The sequence below is a fragment of the Laccaria bicolor genome, genomic scaffold, assembly GCF_000143565.1.
Source record: "Laccaria bicolor S238N-H82 LACBIscaffold_27 genomic scaffold, whole genome shotgun sequence".
Lineage (NCBI taxonomy): Eukaryota > Fungi > Basidiomycota > Agaricomycetes > Agaricales > Hydnangiaceae > Laccaria > Laccaria bicolor.
Genome location: NW_001889898.1, coordinates 33,173 through 48,329, shown reverse-complemented (window position 1 = coordinate 48,329; position 15,157 = coordinate 33,173). Strand labels below are relative to the sequence as shown.

The window sequence follows — 15,157 nt, the reverse complement described above, 5'->3', positions numbered from 1 at the left end:
CCTGTCCCAACATAGTCAACTTTGATACAGGTCTTTGAGGGCTGTAGGATGATGGGCTGATTCATCCTTTGAGGTGTCTTGAAGACAGGTTATGTTGTAAGTTGACCATGTATTGAGTAGATATCAACATGAATAGCCTTCTCTAGCTTGAAAGCCAACTTGGGCATAATGTGAGGAACTGATGATGTGGCAATAGCAATATGTAAAGTCATGTCAATCCTTCAGCCATATCCCCATATGAGCTTACAATTATGTCTTGAGATAGGACAGTAGGTATCAATATGAAAGACATAGAATGGCCTTTCCTAATGTGAAAGACAACTTGTGCATAATGTCAAATACTAATGCTGCAGCACTGGCAATATGATGGCAATCCTTCAACCTCATCCCCATAACATAGATAGGGCCAAGGACACCATAAACTACATGTCAACTACAAACTTTTTTAAATGAAAAAGCAGACACTACAAACTCTTCTAATAAAAAAGCGCACACTACAAACTTTTGTAGTCTCAAAAAGCGGACACTACAAACTTTTCTAATGAAAAGCGCAACACTACAAACTTTTGTAGTCTCAAAAAGCGGACACTACAAACTTTCTAATGAAAAAGCGTAACACTACAAACTTTTGTAGTCTCAAAAAGCGGACACTACAAACTTTTCTAATGAAAAAGCGCAACACTACAAACTTTTGTAGTCTCAAAAAGCGGACACAACAAACTTTTTTAATGAAAAAGCGCAACACTACAACTTTTGTAGTCTCAAAAAGCGGACACTACAAACTTTTTTAATGAAAAAGCGCACACTACAAACTTTGTAGTCAAGATAACCTTTTGACTCTAACCCTAACTATGTAGTCTAAGTCCATGCTTTTGTAGTCTTTTGTAGTGTATTAGTAAACTTTGTAGTCTAATTTCGACTTTTGTAGTCTTTTATAGTGTATCAGTAAACTGTGTAGTCTAAGTCCGACTTTTTTGTAGTCTATCAGTAAACTTGGTAGTCTATATCTGATTCTTATAGTACGGGATGCACCTTCCTTTTTTAGTCATTTTTCCCATGATACAATAATTGTAGCCCTTTCTTTTAGCTTTCTGAATATACTGAAATCATGTTATTTGGTTTTGTTTTCTTAGAGAAAAACAGAAAAAGAAAAAAAAAAAGGCAACGCTTTTGAAATTCCTTTACCTCATATCTCCACAATGGGAGCACTTCAGAACATAATTCAAACAGATTTGGGAAGCTACAGTGTAGGGCTACAACTTTCGTTTCTTGACCATTTTTGGTAATTGGTCATGTGACCACCCTCCAGGGAAGCCCATTGCATGGACCCTGACATGTGGGATACATTTGAAAAATCGCAATGAAATGTCCAGGGCTACATTTGAAATTTTGCAATGAAATACCCAGGGATATATTTGAAAAATCGCTGTGAAATACCAAGGGCTCTATTGAAAAATCACAATGAAATGCCCAGGGCATACATATTGAAAAATCGCAATGAAATACCCAGGGCTACATTTGAAAAATCGCAATGAAATGCCCAGGGCTACATTTGAAATTTTGCAATGAAATACCAAGGGTATCTATTGAAAAATCGCAATGAAATACCCAGGAATACATTTGAAAAATCACAATGAAATGCCGAGGGCTACATTTGAAATTTTGCAATGAAATACCCAGGGATACCTTTGAAAAATCGCAATGAAATGCCAAGGGTATCTATCGAAAAATCACAATGGAATACCAAGGGTATCTATTGAAAAATCACAATGAAATACCCAGGAATACATTTGAAAAATCGCAAGGAAATACCAAGGGATACATTTGAAAAATCACAATGAAATGCCCAGGGTACCTATTGAAAAATCGCAATGAAATGCGCCAGGTATCCATTGAAAATTTGCAATGAAATATCCAGGGATACATTTGAAATTTTGCAATGAAATGCCCAGGGTATCTATTGAAAAATCGCAATGAAATACCCAGGAATACATTTGAAAAATCGCAATGAAATATCCAGGGATACATTTGAAATTTTGCAATGAAATGCCCAGGGTATCTCTTGAAAAATCACAATGAAATACCCAGGAATACATTTGAAAAATCGCAATGAAATACCCAGGGATACATTTGAAAAATCGCAATGAAATGCCCAGGGTATCTATTGAAAAATCGCAATGAAATGCGCCAGGTATCCATTGAAATTTTGCAATGAAATACACCAGGGATACATTTGAAAAATCACAATGAAATATCCAGGGATACATTTGAAAAATCGCAATGAAATGCCCAGGGTATCTATTGAAAAATCACAATGAAATATCCAGGGCTGCATTTGAAACTTTGCAGAAAATGCGCTGGGTATCTATGGAAAATTCACTATGAAATACCCAGGCCTACATTTGAAATGCCTTTCAAAAAATCCTAAGCATTATAGATATGGCCTCTAGGCTTAAGTCTAAGTTATAGAAATGACCCTCTAGGCTTGGGTCTAGGTTATAGAAATAAAATGGTAGCCACTAGTGTTGGGTGTTAGAATGAGGAAAGTGAGGCGGTTGATCGCGGGATGGAGTAAAGGCGTCGGTTGACTGTTCGTTAGATGGGCTTCTTCTCCAGTTTGAAGACGAACTCGGAGGGGACGTTGAAGGACCAGGCTTCAGAGCTTTCGCAGAAGAAGCAGCGGTAGGGGCTGTGAGCCTTGATGTGCCGCTGTAAGCTGGTCTTCCTCCTCTTGACCCAGGGGGAGGGGAGGTTTTCCTCGAAACGCGATTTGACGCCAGTTTTTAGAAAATGTCGAGGGTTGTAAGCGCTCGAAACAAGTGTTGCAAGTGTCTTCGAGTCGTAGATAGTGAATTCGAAGAAAAAGTCGTCGGAGATAGTGAAGAACGAAGCGAGAAGTTGCTAAGCTTGCCGGCCAGACAAATCGGCTGATTCCCACAGTGTCCACCTTTGTGAACCGCTACTTGGGGTAGGATCCACTAGGGTAGCGGGAAAGCCGTTGTGGAACTGGCGAGCAGAGGTGTGATGACCCGCGTAGTGGTCGCAGATCGAGGATCGCGCTCGGAGACGAAGAACGTGACAGTCCAACGTAATTCGCGTTCCGTCTTCCGGGTGCAGTCCCACGGAAGATGCGTCGTTCAGATCCTTCTTCCTCACTAAGCTACTCAAGGTTTGACGACTGTGGCCCTTGATAAGGCTTTCAGAGTCAAACTCGTAGAGTCCGAATAGATGATAAAAGAGATGATATTCCTCGTGTTGTACACGAGGTAGAATACAGCGTACATGATGACGTAATACAAGATGAAGTAAGCATAGGTGAGATGTGTGCACGTTTACAGTAAGTGGGCGAAGGTGATGGAAAGTAATGTGTGCGGGGTAGTGATGCTATGTAGGACTAACCTGTTACAGCGACAGTCAAGATATAATTGTACCCCTTAGAGATATTCAGACGAAGGTCGGACGTAGCGTGCGTGATGGTCTCATCTACGCCGTTTGGAGGCGGTTTTGCGACGGGTATCCTCCGGCGGGGCCTTAGACGAGGGGGGAGTGGACCTTTTTAATGAAACAATAGTTAATACGTTGTGCCAGGGCATTTAGTCCCCTACTTACATTTCAAGGAGATTTGAGAGGACCCACTCGACATCGGCGCCCGCCGAGAGCCATTCCTCGTTCTCCGTGCATGTGTCCCCAATAGCAGTGCCCCACCATCGTAGAGTGGCGAGGACTGTGTAGAACGCGTTCTGGCCACGGCGCTCCATATCCACCCACCCACTGTCACCGTCGGCCACTTCCCTGTGCGCCGAAGTCAAACCCCCCTGGAAAGCTGCAACGTTGCGCCATGCAGGTTGCAAGCCTTTCCACCACAACCACCATTGCTTCGCAAATGCCGGTATATCGGTAATTTTCGGGGTTGCCTTGCGCCCACAGCCCACCCACCACGTCACCTGAGAAGGTCTGTTTTTGCTGCCAAAGCCGGCGTTGCGTCGCTCAGGCGAGAATCCCGCGAGCTTCTCGAAGGCAACATATTTTGAGACGATGGCGTTGAAAACAGGTCCTAAATCTGGGCCTGTCAAGTGTTCGTGCGCCTTGACAAACCAGTCCGGCCAGGAGTCATCCACGCCAATAGCAGGATGGATGGTGACGTGAGGCGTCGGTTGACGAGAGCGGACAGGAGACGTAACCATGGGGGAAGGCTGAGCAGGAGTGGGGGATGCTTGTTGGACCGAGGGCTCGTCTGGACGAGAGGCCGGAAGACGTGCGGGAGACGTGATGATAGTATCTTGGATACTGTCAACTTCTTTGACAGGTGAAGTGGTGCCTTGTGGGACAGCGGCAACAGACGTTGACCCCCTGGTGCTGCGCCGCCTCGTGTTGTGAGGGATTGGCTCAACCTCGTTGTCGTTGTCGTCTCCGTTGCTGCTGTGAGCAGAGTCGGTGTCTGTCGAAGAGCCCTCGCTATCCTCCTCATCGTCTGAGGTGATGAATTTCCTCTGCTTCTTGCGTGGCTTCTTGGATTTTTGATGCCCGTTCTTCCTTTTACATTTTTTTCCGAGGACCGCGGCAGCTGTCATGGCCGTTGCAGGAGGGATGGCGGAATCTGGCGAGGCATCGTTTGAGGGGACTGGTGGACTGGAGGTAGGGTGGTTGTCGATTGGTACTGATGCAGAGGTGTTGGCGACACTTGGATCCAGGGCGCGAGCCCGTTGTTCCTCAGGAGCTGGCTCTGCATCAGCAACGGAAATGTGTAGAATTTATACGTGACTCACTGTAGCATCCAGCAAGGTATGCTAAGAAATTGTTTGTAACCTCTTTGAATTTCTCCTTGTCAGCCTCTCCCCAAACCTTGGGCACGGGCGCTTTGTTGACGCCTTCGTGAATGCTTTGAAATCGATACTTAAGTGAGCGTCCAAGTTTAGACGGCTCAAACAACTTACCTGATGAGGTTGAGCTGTCCCTGTCTCTTCGGCTCAGGGCCACCCAAAAAGATAGAACAGTGCATGCCGAGGCTTGCACTGATTGCTTGCGCAAAAGGCGTTAAGATGACGCCAATTTGGTTGAGAGCGCTAAGGGAAGACAGTCAGCACTGCAAATGAATATTCAATCAAAGAACAACGTACATTTGGGTATATTGCGGTGATAGGAGCAATGGGAGGCCCTGACGATCTTTCAATTCTGCCTTCGCGGTCTCGTGGTCAGTAATAGCCTTCTGAGTCCACTCCTCCTGCTCCTCCTCACTGAGTTCAAGGAATTTTTCCTTCTTGAACTTGTTGATGGCGGCGGTGCGACTTTTGTCAGAGACACCGGTTGATTTGAACTGGTCGTTGAAAGCACGCTTGAGTGATTCAAAATTTGCTTTCCCCCACGCTTCCCAGCCCGATTTAAGCTTCGGGATCGACTCGTTGGTCCCTGATAGCCTTGAGATCAATATACTGATGGGATCGTGGACCTTCTTAGATGATTGGAGGTTGGATACACGTTCTGCTTTTTGGGTACGATAGTATAACCAGCTTGAGATTGCCTGTCTGCTAGGTTAGAAATATATTGGGATGTATTAACCGAGATACATACCTTTCCGACATGACTTATGACCTCCCCTTTGAGCTTTGTGTCGGCTGGCAAAAGATCTTCAGCAATTGTAGAAGACGGCGTCGAGGGAGAAGGGTCGTCGTTGTCGATTGGTAAGGTCCAATGAAAACGCGCGAACCACTTGTTAACAACCTGGTCAACATACGCAGTGCGACGAGCTTTGGAATGGAGTCCCACTTCTTTGTAGGGCTGGATGTGGCCCTCAAGGAATGATAAGCAGGCGCCTTTTGCCCAGCCTTTCTTCAGGGTGCAGAGTAAAGGCACGGGATCCCTAAAATGGCAAAACATAAACAAAAAACAACAAAACAGGTTTATCACGAACCACAATGCGCCAGAGTGGTCAGTCTCGCTCGCCATACTTTCGCGTTGAAGGAGGACGAAAAAGGGGGAAAAAGTAGGTATGTACTCCTGCCCAGCTGCTCTTTTGGTGGCTCTCAACTACGTAACACCCGCTTTCCGCTGTAGGAAGGAAGCCCAGAAGCCAGTCGCGCCATGGATAAAAACGTCAACTTTTTTTTCCCCCCACTTTCCAACTTTCATTCCCAACACTTACTCATCATTTCAACCACCTCTTACATTTCGATGGCACGGCTACCTCACAACGATGCGCCCACCAGGGGGGGCACCTCTTTGGCAGATAACAGTCGTAAGTTCAGCACTGGAAACCTCGCCACTCGCTTACGTTCCCTCCCCATTGCTGAGGATCTCCAACAGTTCAAGCCCCCCCGCCGCAGTCAGCGAGCCAACTTCGAGAATCGCTGCTGATGATTTTGAAGTACTGCCTCCAGTCAGTGAGGCTGCTAGCGACGGGCTTGACCATTTGCTGCCCGACGACGTTATTTTGGTCACCTCGCGCCCGTCTCCTTTCATTCTACCTGACCCCCTTCCGGCTGCTCCGTTGGTGTCCAGAGCATCCGCCTCTACTGGTAGGACCCGTTCTGGTCCAGGTTCTGCTGCTTCACCAGTGGCCATGGCCTCCGTTGCTAGCCCGATGCGTGCGAGCGCGGCCACTGCCTTCTCAGTCACAACCACCCTCGTTGCCGAAAGTGCGTACCTTAACACGGCAGCTGCCTGCTAGACTAACAACACAATGACAGCATCCTCGGACGATCTCACAGAGCTTGACACGCTCACCGCAGCTGTCGCTGCCACAGCCCTCGATTCCGACAACGGTGAAGCGGGCGGTGAAAGTGGAGGGGACAACGGCGGATCGTACCACGTTCCTGCAAGCACTGAAGCCGGCCCTTTCTATGTCATCACCCGTGGATTGCAAGTTGGAATCTTCGCTGGCTGGTGGGTTTTTTTCAAATACTCGCTTTATTAAATCATTCTAACCATTTTCCAGGGGCAATACCTCCCCACTCGTCACCGGCATCTCCAACGCTGTTTTTTGGCGTGTTGCGAGCGTTTACGATGGCCATGTTAGGATGCAGCAGGCCATCGCATCGGACTTTGTTGAGCAACTCCACAAGTGAGGTTAGATAGAGTACTTATCAACCCGATGTCTTGCGCAATTTCTTGTCGATCAAATGTCTCAATGTATCGCTCTCATATACTCGTGAATATACTCCCTTGCCCTTTCAATATCATCTAAGTAACTCGAGGACCATATTTTTTTTCAATGAATAACTCTGGCTCGGATTTGTGATGCTTTTTCTGTAAAGAAAGACAGACTAGATTGTATTCTGATATACTCAAGGCCCTCCACATGATATAATGTAATTTATGTGCATACTTTACTTCTCAAAATCTCAAAACCAGATTTTTGTGGCCGTGGTCTATGCGAATAAGTAGGAGGGAGCCTGAGGTTTGTTCAGTCCAGTACGTCAATCATCTGTGAGGATTCAGTAACAGGACCAGATTTTTTGTGGCCGTGGTCTAGTATGCGAATAGGAGGGAGGTTTGTTCAGTCTAGTACATCAATCATCTGTGAGGATTCAGTAACTGCCGCTTAGTGAATCTTTACAAAACAAATAAAACCTGAAACCTCTATGGTTCAACGACAGACAAGCTTGTATTCTGATGTACTCGAGGCCCTCCACATAATATAATGTAATCTATGTGCATACTTTACTTCTCAAAATCTCAAAACCAGATTTTTGTGGCCGTGGTCTATGCGAATAGGAGGGAGGTTTGTTCAGTCTGTCAATCATCTGTGAGGATTCACTGGTAACTGCCGCTTAGTGAATCTTTACAAAACAAATAAAACCTGAAACTTGTATGGTTCGACTCGGTCACGCTGCAGCTTTACTACCATCCTAAAACCATGTACACCGTGTTCAATGGCATTGTGGGCGCACATAAAAGTCGGAGAAAGTGTCATGTTTACATTCATTTGGGCACCGCATCAGGAGAGATTCCCATCACCCAATCTCAACCATGGGTCGGCCTCGACTTTACCACAGTCCAGAAGAAAAAGCGCTCGCCGTCCGCGCCTCAAAAGAAAAGTACTATTCGAAGTAGGTATTTATTAAATATAGTCTCTCGACACTGACAAGTTGTGTATAGGAACCGTCACTCTATCTGTCGGTGAAAACGTCGCTCATACAAAGAAATGAAGACTTCACTCGCAAATATAAAGGCCGAGATGGAATTCAAAGTGGAGAAGGAGGACAACAGTACTAGGTGTGTGGTACTAAGCCTCTGACACCATGAAACTAACATGTGTCTGTATAGCACGCACCCTTATGCTGTCGTCCTCCGTGCTAGAGAGGCTTTTGAAGAGGTCACGCAGGGGGATCTTCACGAGTTCAAACACGCGCTTGCAACAAAATGTGCCGAAAATCCAAATTGCGATGCAGCGAACCTGGTATCGCAAGTCAAGGAAACATGGATTAAGTCTCTACCTGCCATCCACTGCGCTTTGGACATAATCCTTGAAGAAGATGGGGGTGGGGACCTTTGGCGCGCCGCAGATAAGGTTGCGCGTGATTACAGGATCAGTGTTTATTTTTTGGAGGAGATCGAGCGTCGTAATTCACAGTCGCTTGTAGCTAAATGATATTTACAGTACGCTATAGAAAAATGCACAACTTTTGGCACAAGTAATAAACTGTACAGTTATTGATCCTCACAATTAAGGTTCTGACATGCAGTCACCACTTCTCAACACACAAATTCTCATCACGTTCATATGGTCAAACCTCGCATGCGCGGCTGTGTCCAGCCAGTGGACGATGCCCCCTTGCCTCACAGAAATACCCCACAACCCGAAACGGTATGATTGATCGCTGTCGTCATTGTTGAGACCCTGACATGATCGATCGCATTTCAGCCGCCGGAGATGGTGCCCTTAAAGGTTCAACAAATCAAGACAATCGAGATCTTGAAGCCCACCTTCCTCCGAGCATACAAGGAAAACCAGGTCGACGAGTTTTTTACCAGAGCGGCTGGCCTTTGGTGTGAGCGCTTCCCAGAGCCAGAAGCAGATATCGTTACTCGCCCTTTCGAAGACGACCCTGACTATCTTGTCTTTGTTTCCAAGCTCAGAAAAGAGGTTTGTTCGCTCTCCCTCGACATTTGCAATGCCGCGACTTACATATTATTTGCCTACAGTGGCTCAAACGGCGCATATTCTGGCTCACTTTCATTTTTCCCCAAAATAAGCGGCGTTCGCCACCGATCAAGTTGACGTGGGTGAGGTTGATGGACCAGGCTGAAAGGCTGATCAGGAAGGATATGCCGCCTCGCAAGATGGAGGGGTACGACCGGCTTCTGGCCTATCTGAATGGAGATATAGAAGCCTACAATCTCGACTGAATAATCGCGTACAGATGTATCATTGTATTCAGAAAACTACTACCTTTACAGTTGAACTTCTTTCGCTCTGAAGTAGAACCGTGAGAAAGAAAACTTGTTAGTCACCGTCCACATGGTCAAACGGAAGAAAGTGTCCACTACTGTTATCTGTCGTGATTCAGACGACGAAGACATACACGTTCCGCAAGCTCGTTCTCTCCACATTTCACGCGATGGCCGACAAGTGGTAGAAACCCCCCGTTCCCCACGAAAGCAAGCAGCGGCCCCCCAACGCCCCCCCAATTATGAGTGGAATCCCAGTAACGACTACGACCATGCAGAAGAAGATGGATACGTGCATGTCGAGGAGTTCGCGGATGAGACCTCGACGTCCATTCCGCATGTCATCAGCAAGGTTGCTTCCAAACGGTACCCAACATCGGTAGGCGGCCTCCCATTTTGTAAAGCTCTGTGCTAACCAGTGCCTCAAAGGATGAACCCCTTTTAGAATGGTCTGGAAAGCATGGCGATGGCATCGGCTGTCGACAGGAATACCTTTCAGAGTTGCTGAGGCTGGAGGGACCAGGCGATGCTTGTCAATGGGCAGGGTGTTGTATGTCGTGTAATGGCGATGATGGGACTTTTCGATGCAAGGATTGTATCGGAGGCATTTTGGAATGCCGACTGTGTTGTCTCGCTCGTCACGAGCATCTTCCCCTACACATAATTGAGGTACGTCGTTCCGATCTTACTCAACTATTCCTCAATTAATTTCCCCCCCTTTTTTTGTGTAGGAATGGACAGGCGACTACTTCGAGAAGGTTTCCCTGAAGTCAATGGGTCTCCGTGTGGCCCTCAATCATCTTGGCGGCAAGTGCGTTCGACCCCAACCTGGACATATGGACTTCATAGTCCTCCACACCAATGGAATTCACCACGTAGCCGTCGATTTCTGTGGCTGCGAGAAGCGAATACCCAATCGTCAACAGCTTCTTCGAAGCCAGTGGTTCCCAGCTACAATCCATGCACCACAGACCTGCACCACTTTCCGGCTGCTGGAACTTTTCCATATCGTCACACTCACCGGCAAATTGTCCGCGCACGAATTCTATCGCTCGCTGGAACACTTAACTGATAATACAGACCTCGATGTGCCTAAAGTAAGTCATCTCTTCTTTAGGGTTTTTCCGCGCTGAATGACACTACAGACTCGCTACAAATCATTCATGCGCATGGTATGCGAATTCTGTCACCTCAAAATGATGAAGCGAGCAGGCCGTGGCAACATATCCGGAGGTCTCACCAGCACCAAGGCTGGCAATCTCTGCATCAAATGCCCAGCCTGTCCGATCCCCGGAACCAACCTGCCTGATGATTGGAAGAACGTGACACCGGAAATGAAGTAAGTCTTGTTTCATCACCCCGTGAACAACGCGTAACCATTTGGTTAGATTTTTAGTGACCCTCATCGTGGCCATGGACACGAACTTTCGCTTGAAAAATCTTATAAGGTCGTCGCTCGCTAAGGACCCTGGACTCCATACGGGGCTCGCATACTTCCCGCCTGACGAGCCTTACCGCCGGCACATTCTCAAGTACGCTTCCCAGAAGGACGTAAGTCTTCATGGCATAGTTTTTTTCGACCACTCACCTTTTTTTAGATCAGCCATTGCAGTGGATTCAAGACCATGGCACATGCGGATTCCAAGTTCTCCGCCGGATTGCGATCGACGGGTGTGGGGATGTGCATATGTGCACGTCATGAGATGGTTAGAGCCGGCGGTGTTGGTGATCTCCAAAAAGGCGAAAGGTAGATCATTTTTCTGTTCTTATGGAAAACACAGACTAACCCTTTCACTGTAGATATTGTAATATGGACTTCATATTGCTCTTGGCGCTGGCACCTTGCCACCTTCTGAACGTATTTATATCTTATGACATAGCATGTCAGTATAAGCTGGGGTTCAAGAAAAGAATGAAGGACTTGCCTCAGGAACTCAAGCTGTCAAGTTCTGTGGCCACGGACTGGGGGATTCCAAAGTGTCACTGTCCGGCACATAAGCTGCCCTGCCAGGCGCCACATTCCTTGAACCTGAAACCAGGGGTGGGCCGAACGGATGGCGAGGGAATCGAGCGAAGCTGGTCGGAGATGAACCGCGTTGCCAACAGCACCAAGGAAATGGGACCAGGTTCACGCCACGATACCCTGGACGACCATTTTGGACATCACAACTGGCGAAAAAAGGTGGCGCTAGGTAAGTTTCCTCTATCAAATCAGTCTATTGGCACGTATCCTAACATTTACTTTGAATAGGAAATACTCTTCATTCGCGCCTTCGTCTAGCTACCGCGGAATCAAAATGGCAGCGTGTTATTTACGAGGAGTTTACTGCATCACTGCCCGACGTGAAATTTGAACGGGAATGGACGACGATGATAACTGCCTGGGAGAAGGACGCGTCAAAACCCAACCCGTACGTAACATTAACGACACGTACGTGCATTCACTTTTTTCTCTTTGATGTAATTTGACTTTTGGACTCAGACGACTCTGAAGACGCAGTAAAGCGTGTGCTATTGGAGGAGGAGGGTGAAGAACTCAAGAAGGGAGTACCGCAAATTCACGATACCGGCCCCACCGCCTTCATGACCATGGCACTATTGATTGAGGAGACACAGTGAGTTACCAGTTCTTGTCTCAAATCTTACTAAGTCTAATTTTAGACGACGAGTTGATTGGGACGCGCAGAAGCCATCGCTTACAGCGCAAGAAGAAACTATGATACAGAAGCGTCGCCTTTTACTCCACCGCCAATTGAAACATTTTCGTGAAGTCCAGTCATCATACATACCTTCAGCCGCCCTCATGATTGAATTGGAAGAGGAATCTCGCCGGCAGATTCCTGAAGCGACACGCCCAAGGGTGGAAGTAGAGAGTCAGATCCTGTGGCTGCCGTCGAACCTTCCTCCAAACCATCGGGAGCACGGATGTCACCCCAAACTGGCAGGAATCGAGCTCAAGCTGCGACGGGCACAGTGTAACGACACTCTCAAAAAAGTCCGTTCTCTGCAACGGGCTCGGTTGTCCATGATTGGCTTTCGCAATCGAAATATCCGCGGACAGGCTCCCAACACTCGATCCATCGACAGTATCCGACACGTGGAAGATAAGTGCCTGGCAGCTGCGGCCAAGTACAACGCCGCACGAGCGGCTTTATTGGCGCTGCAGAGTCCGGGAGATCGGGAGCCAGAGCTCCGTGAGCTGCGCCGTGGCGATCTCACGACACCTGATGCCACAGAGCTCTGCATTGAGGACCCAAATGACAATATTGGGCAGGACGGAAAGGCAAAGTCGAAGAAACAGAAGAAGATCGATCAACTGGGGCTAGGTGAAGGGAAACGGAAGATATCGTGGATCTGGAGGGTTGCGGGGGCAATGGGAGATGGTGGGGATGACATTTTGAATGATGGTAAGTCGTCCCTTCTTTTTCAAATTGTGCAGGGCTGATTTTTCATCTTTTCATAGCCCTGCGGATTGAATGGGCAAAGAGCCGGGCGCGCCATCTGCGATGGTCGGAGGAGGTGCTATTGCTAAAGGAAGAGATGAGACGGGTACGTAAGACCCTGGAGAAGAGAGCAGCCTGGTGGCAAGCACGTGAGGAACCCTGGGAGGGTTTGGATAGGGCAGAAGCAGAGGGAGTGCGTGCATACGCGAGACGACAGGCCGTGATGGAAAAAGCCCTCTATGAGTGCTTTACACGCCTGTGGGATGACCCTCTGTCTCCCTTGGTGAATCGGGAGGACAGTGGCGAGGGCCCTGGACCAGGGGTAGACCCCGCGCTAGAAGCAATGCTGGAGGAGGAGGAGGATTTCTAGCGGAATCCATATTGTTTTGACCAAATATGTGCAGTACCATCGAAAGAAAGCAAATGTAAATACAGCTAAAAGGTGTACAGAAATATAGCAGAAGGCTTAGGAATAAATAGCTGCAAATACAGGTATTTTGTGGTACCCTGGGATGCCTGCCTCTTTGGGTGTCCTGGGTAAATCCACAAAAAGATGCCATATGACCAGTGGATTATTCTGGTCCAGATGGCAAGTGCTCTGGTAGATTAATCCACTTTTCATGGCAAAGTCTTACAGCCAAGGGTGAGATCGTGACTTCCGCAGACTTTCGGACCGCTGTTTTGTCGAAGGACCAGTTTTCGAGCGCACTTCGCGCTGTCTGCGTCGATGAAGCACACTGTATAAGTTTGTGGGGCGGGAGCTTTCGTCCAGACTATGCTGGCCTTGGTGTGCTTCGTGGTCGGTTTCCTAAAAATGTTCCATTCGTCGTGGCATCAGCAACGCTTCCCCATCATGTTCTCAATGACGTACGGCATAAATTGCAGCTTGGAAGCGATACCAAGATGGTGCAATTGACCAACGCACGGCCTAACGTGGCATTATCAGTCCAGAAGATGAAGCATTCTGAAGAAACAAAGGGCGACATACGCTTTTTGAGCCACCAGGCCTCAAGCGCGGTAAGAAGAAGACCATCGGAGAAGACAAGGAAAATATCATCCGTGAGGGGTTAATGGATTGGGCGGACAATGATTTGGTTGAGGAATATTATGGTGCTGGGACTACAATGTCCGGGCGCAAAACTGGTCCTTCGACAAAACAGCGGTCCGAAAGTCTGCGGAAGTCACGATCTCACCCTTGGCTGTAAGACTTTGCCATGAAAAGTGGATTAATCTACCAGAGCACTTGCCATCTGGACCAGAATAATCCACTGGTCATATGGCATCTTTTTGTGGATTTACCCAGGACACCCAAAGAGGCAGGCATCCCAGGGTACCACAAAATACCTGTATTTGCAGCTATTTATTCCTAAGCCTTCTGCTATATTTCTGTACACCTTTTAGCTGTATTTACATTTGCTTTCTTTCGATGGTACTGCACATATTTGGTCAAAACAATATGGATTCCGCTAGAAATCCTCCTCCTCCTCCAGCATTGCTTCTAGCGCGGGGTCTACCCCTGGTCCAGGGCCCTCGCCACTGTCCTCCCGATTCACCAAGGGAGACAGAGGGTCATCCCACAGGCGTGTAAAGCACTCATAGAGGGCTTTTTCCATCACGGCCTGTCGTCTCGCGTATGCACGCACTCCCTCTGCTTCTGCCCTATCCAAACCCTCCCAGGGTTCCTCACGTGCTTGCCACCAGGCTGCTCTCTTCTCCAGGGTCTTACGTACCCGTCTCATCTCTTCCTTTAGCAATAGCACCTCCTCCGACCATCGCAGATGGCGCGCCCGGCTCTTTGCCCATTCAATCCGCAGGGCTATGAAAAGATGAAAAATCAGCCCTGCACAATTTGAAAAAGAAGGGACGACTTACCATCATTCAAAATGTCATCCCCACCATCTCCCATTGCCCCCGCAACCCTCCAGATCCACGATATCTTCCGTTTCCCTTCACCTAGCCCCAGTTGATCGATCTTCTTCTGTTTCTTCGACTTTGCCTTTCCGTCCTGCCCAATATTGTCATTTGGGTCCTCAATGCAGAGCTCTGTGGCATCAGGTGTCGTGAGATCGCCACGGCGCAGCTCACGGAGCTCTGGCTCCCGATCTCCCGGACTCTGCAGCGCCAATAAAGCCGCTCGTGCGGCGTTGTACTTGGCCGCAGCTGCCAGGCACTTATCTTCCACGTGTCGGATACTGTCGATGGATCGAGTGTTGGGAGCCTGTCCGCGGATATTTCGATTGCGAAAGCCAATCATGGACAACCGAGCCCGTTGCAGAGAACGGACTTTTTTGAGAGTGTCGTTACACTGTGCCCGTCGCAGCTGAGCT

The 15,157-nt window shown here is 47.9% G+C and overlaps 4 protein-coding genes across 4 annotated transcripts; 3 read left to right on the top strand and 1 right to left on the bottom strand.

Annotated features, from left to right (window-relative positions):
- Positions 1 to 6,190: 6,190 nt before the first annotated feature.
- On the top strand, positions 6,191 to 7,061 carry LACBIDRAFT_304225 (uncharacterized protein; the record flags this gene model as incomplete). Its single annotated transcript, XM_001884735.1, has 3 exons — positions 6,191 to 6,632; positions 6,684 to 6,879; positions 6,932 to 7,061. 3 exons carry the CDS (start codon positions 6,191 to 6,193, stop codon positions 7,059 to 7,061), a joined length of 768 nt encoding a protein of 255 aa, XP_001884770.1.
- A 791-nt stretch (positions 7,062 to 7,852) lies between these two features.
- Positions 7,853 to 13,200, top strand: LACBIDRAFT_330394 (uncharacterized protein; the record flags this gene model as incomplete). Its single annotated transcript, XM_001884734.1, has 20 exons — positions 7,853 to 8,045; positions 8,095 to 8,111; positions 8,168 to 8,211; positions 8,263 to 8,558; positions 8,682 to 8,803; positions 8,861 to 9,082; positions 9,142 to 9,287; positions 9,360 to 9,425; positions 9,646 to 9,766; positions 9,817 to 10,056; positions 10,119 to 10,484; positions 10,533 to 10,726; positions 10,776 to 10,938; positions 10,986 to 11,134; positions 11,188 to 11,270; positions 11,427 to 11,579; positions 11,639 to 11,818; positions 11,870 to 12,002; positions 12,049 to 12,794; positions 12,851 to 13,200. 20 exons carry the CDS (start codon positions 7,853 to 7,855, stop codon positions 13,198 to 13,200), a joined length of 3,984 nt encoding a protein of 1,327 aa, XP_001884769.1.
- Positions 13,201 to 13,383: 183 nt separating this feature from the next.
- On the top strand, positions 13,384 to 13,901 carry LACBIDRAFT_304222 (uncharacterized protein; the record flags this gene model as incomplete). The annotated part of the gene is made up of 2 exons (XM_001884733.1): positions 13,384 to 13,419; positions 13,473 to 13,901. 2 exons carry the CDS (start codon positions 13,384 to 13,386, stop codon positions 13,899 to 13,901), a joined length of 465 nt encoding a protein of 154 aa, XP_001884768.1.
- A 395-nt stretch (positions 13,902 to 14,296) lies between these two features.
- LACBIDRAFT_304221 (uncharacterized protein) lies at positions 14,297 to 15,084 on the bottom strand (the record flags this gene model as incomplete). Its single annotated transcript, XM_001884644.1, has 2 exons — positions 14,297 to 14,646; positions 14,703 to 15,084. The coding sequence occupies 2 exons, from the start codon at positions 15,082 to 15,084 to the stop codon at positions 14,297 to 14,299; spliced, it is 732 nt and encodes a 243-aa protein (XP_001884679.1).
- Between the last annotated feature and the right edge of the window lie 73 nt (positions 15,085 to 15,157).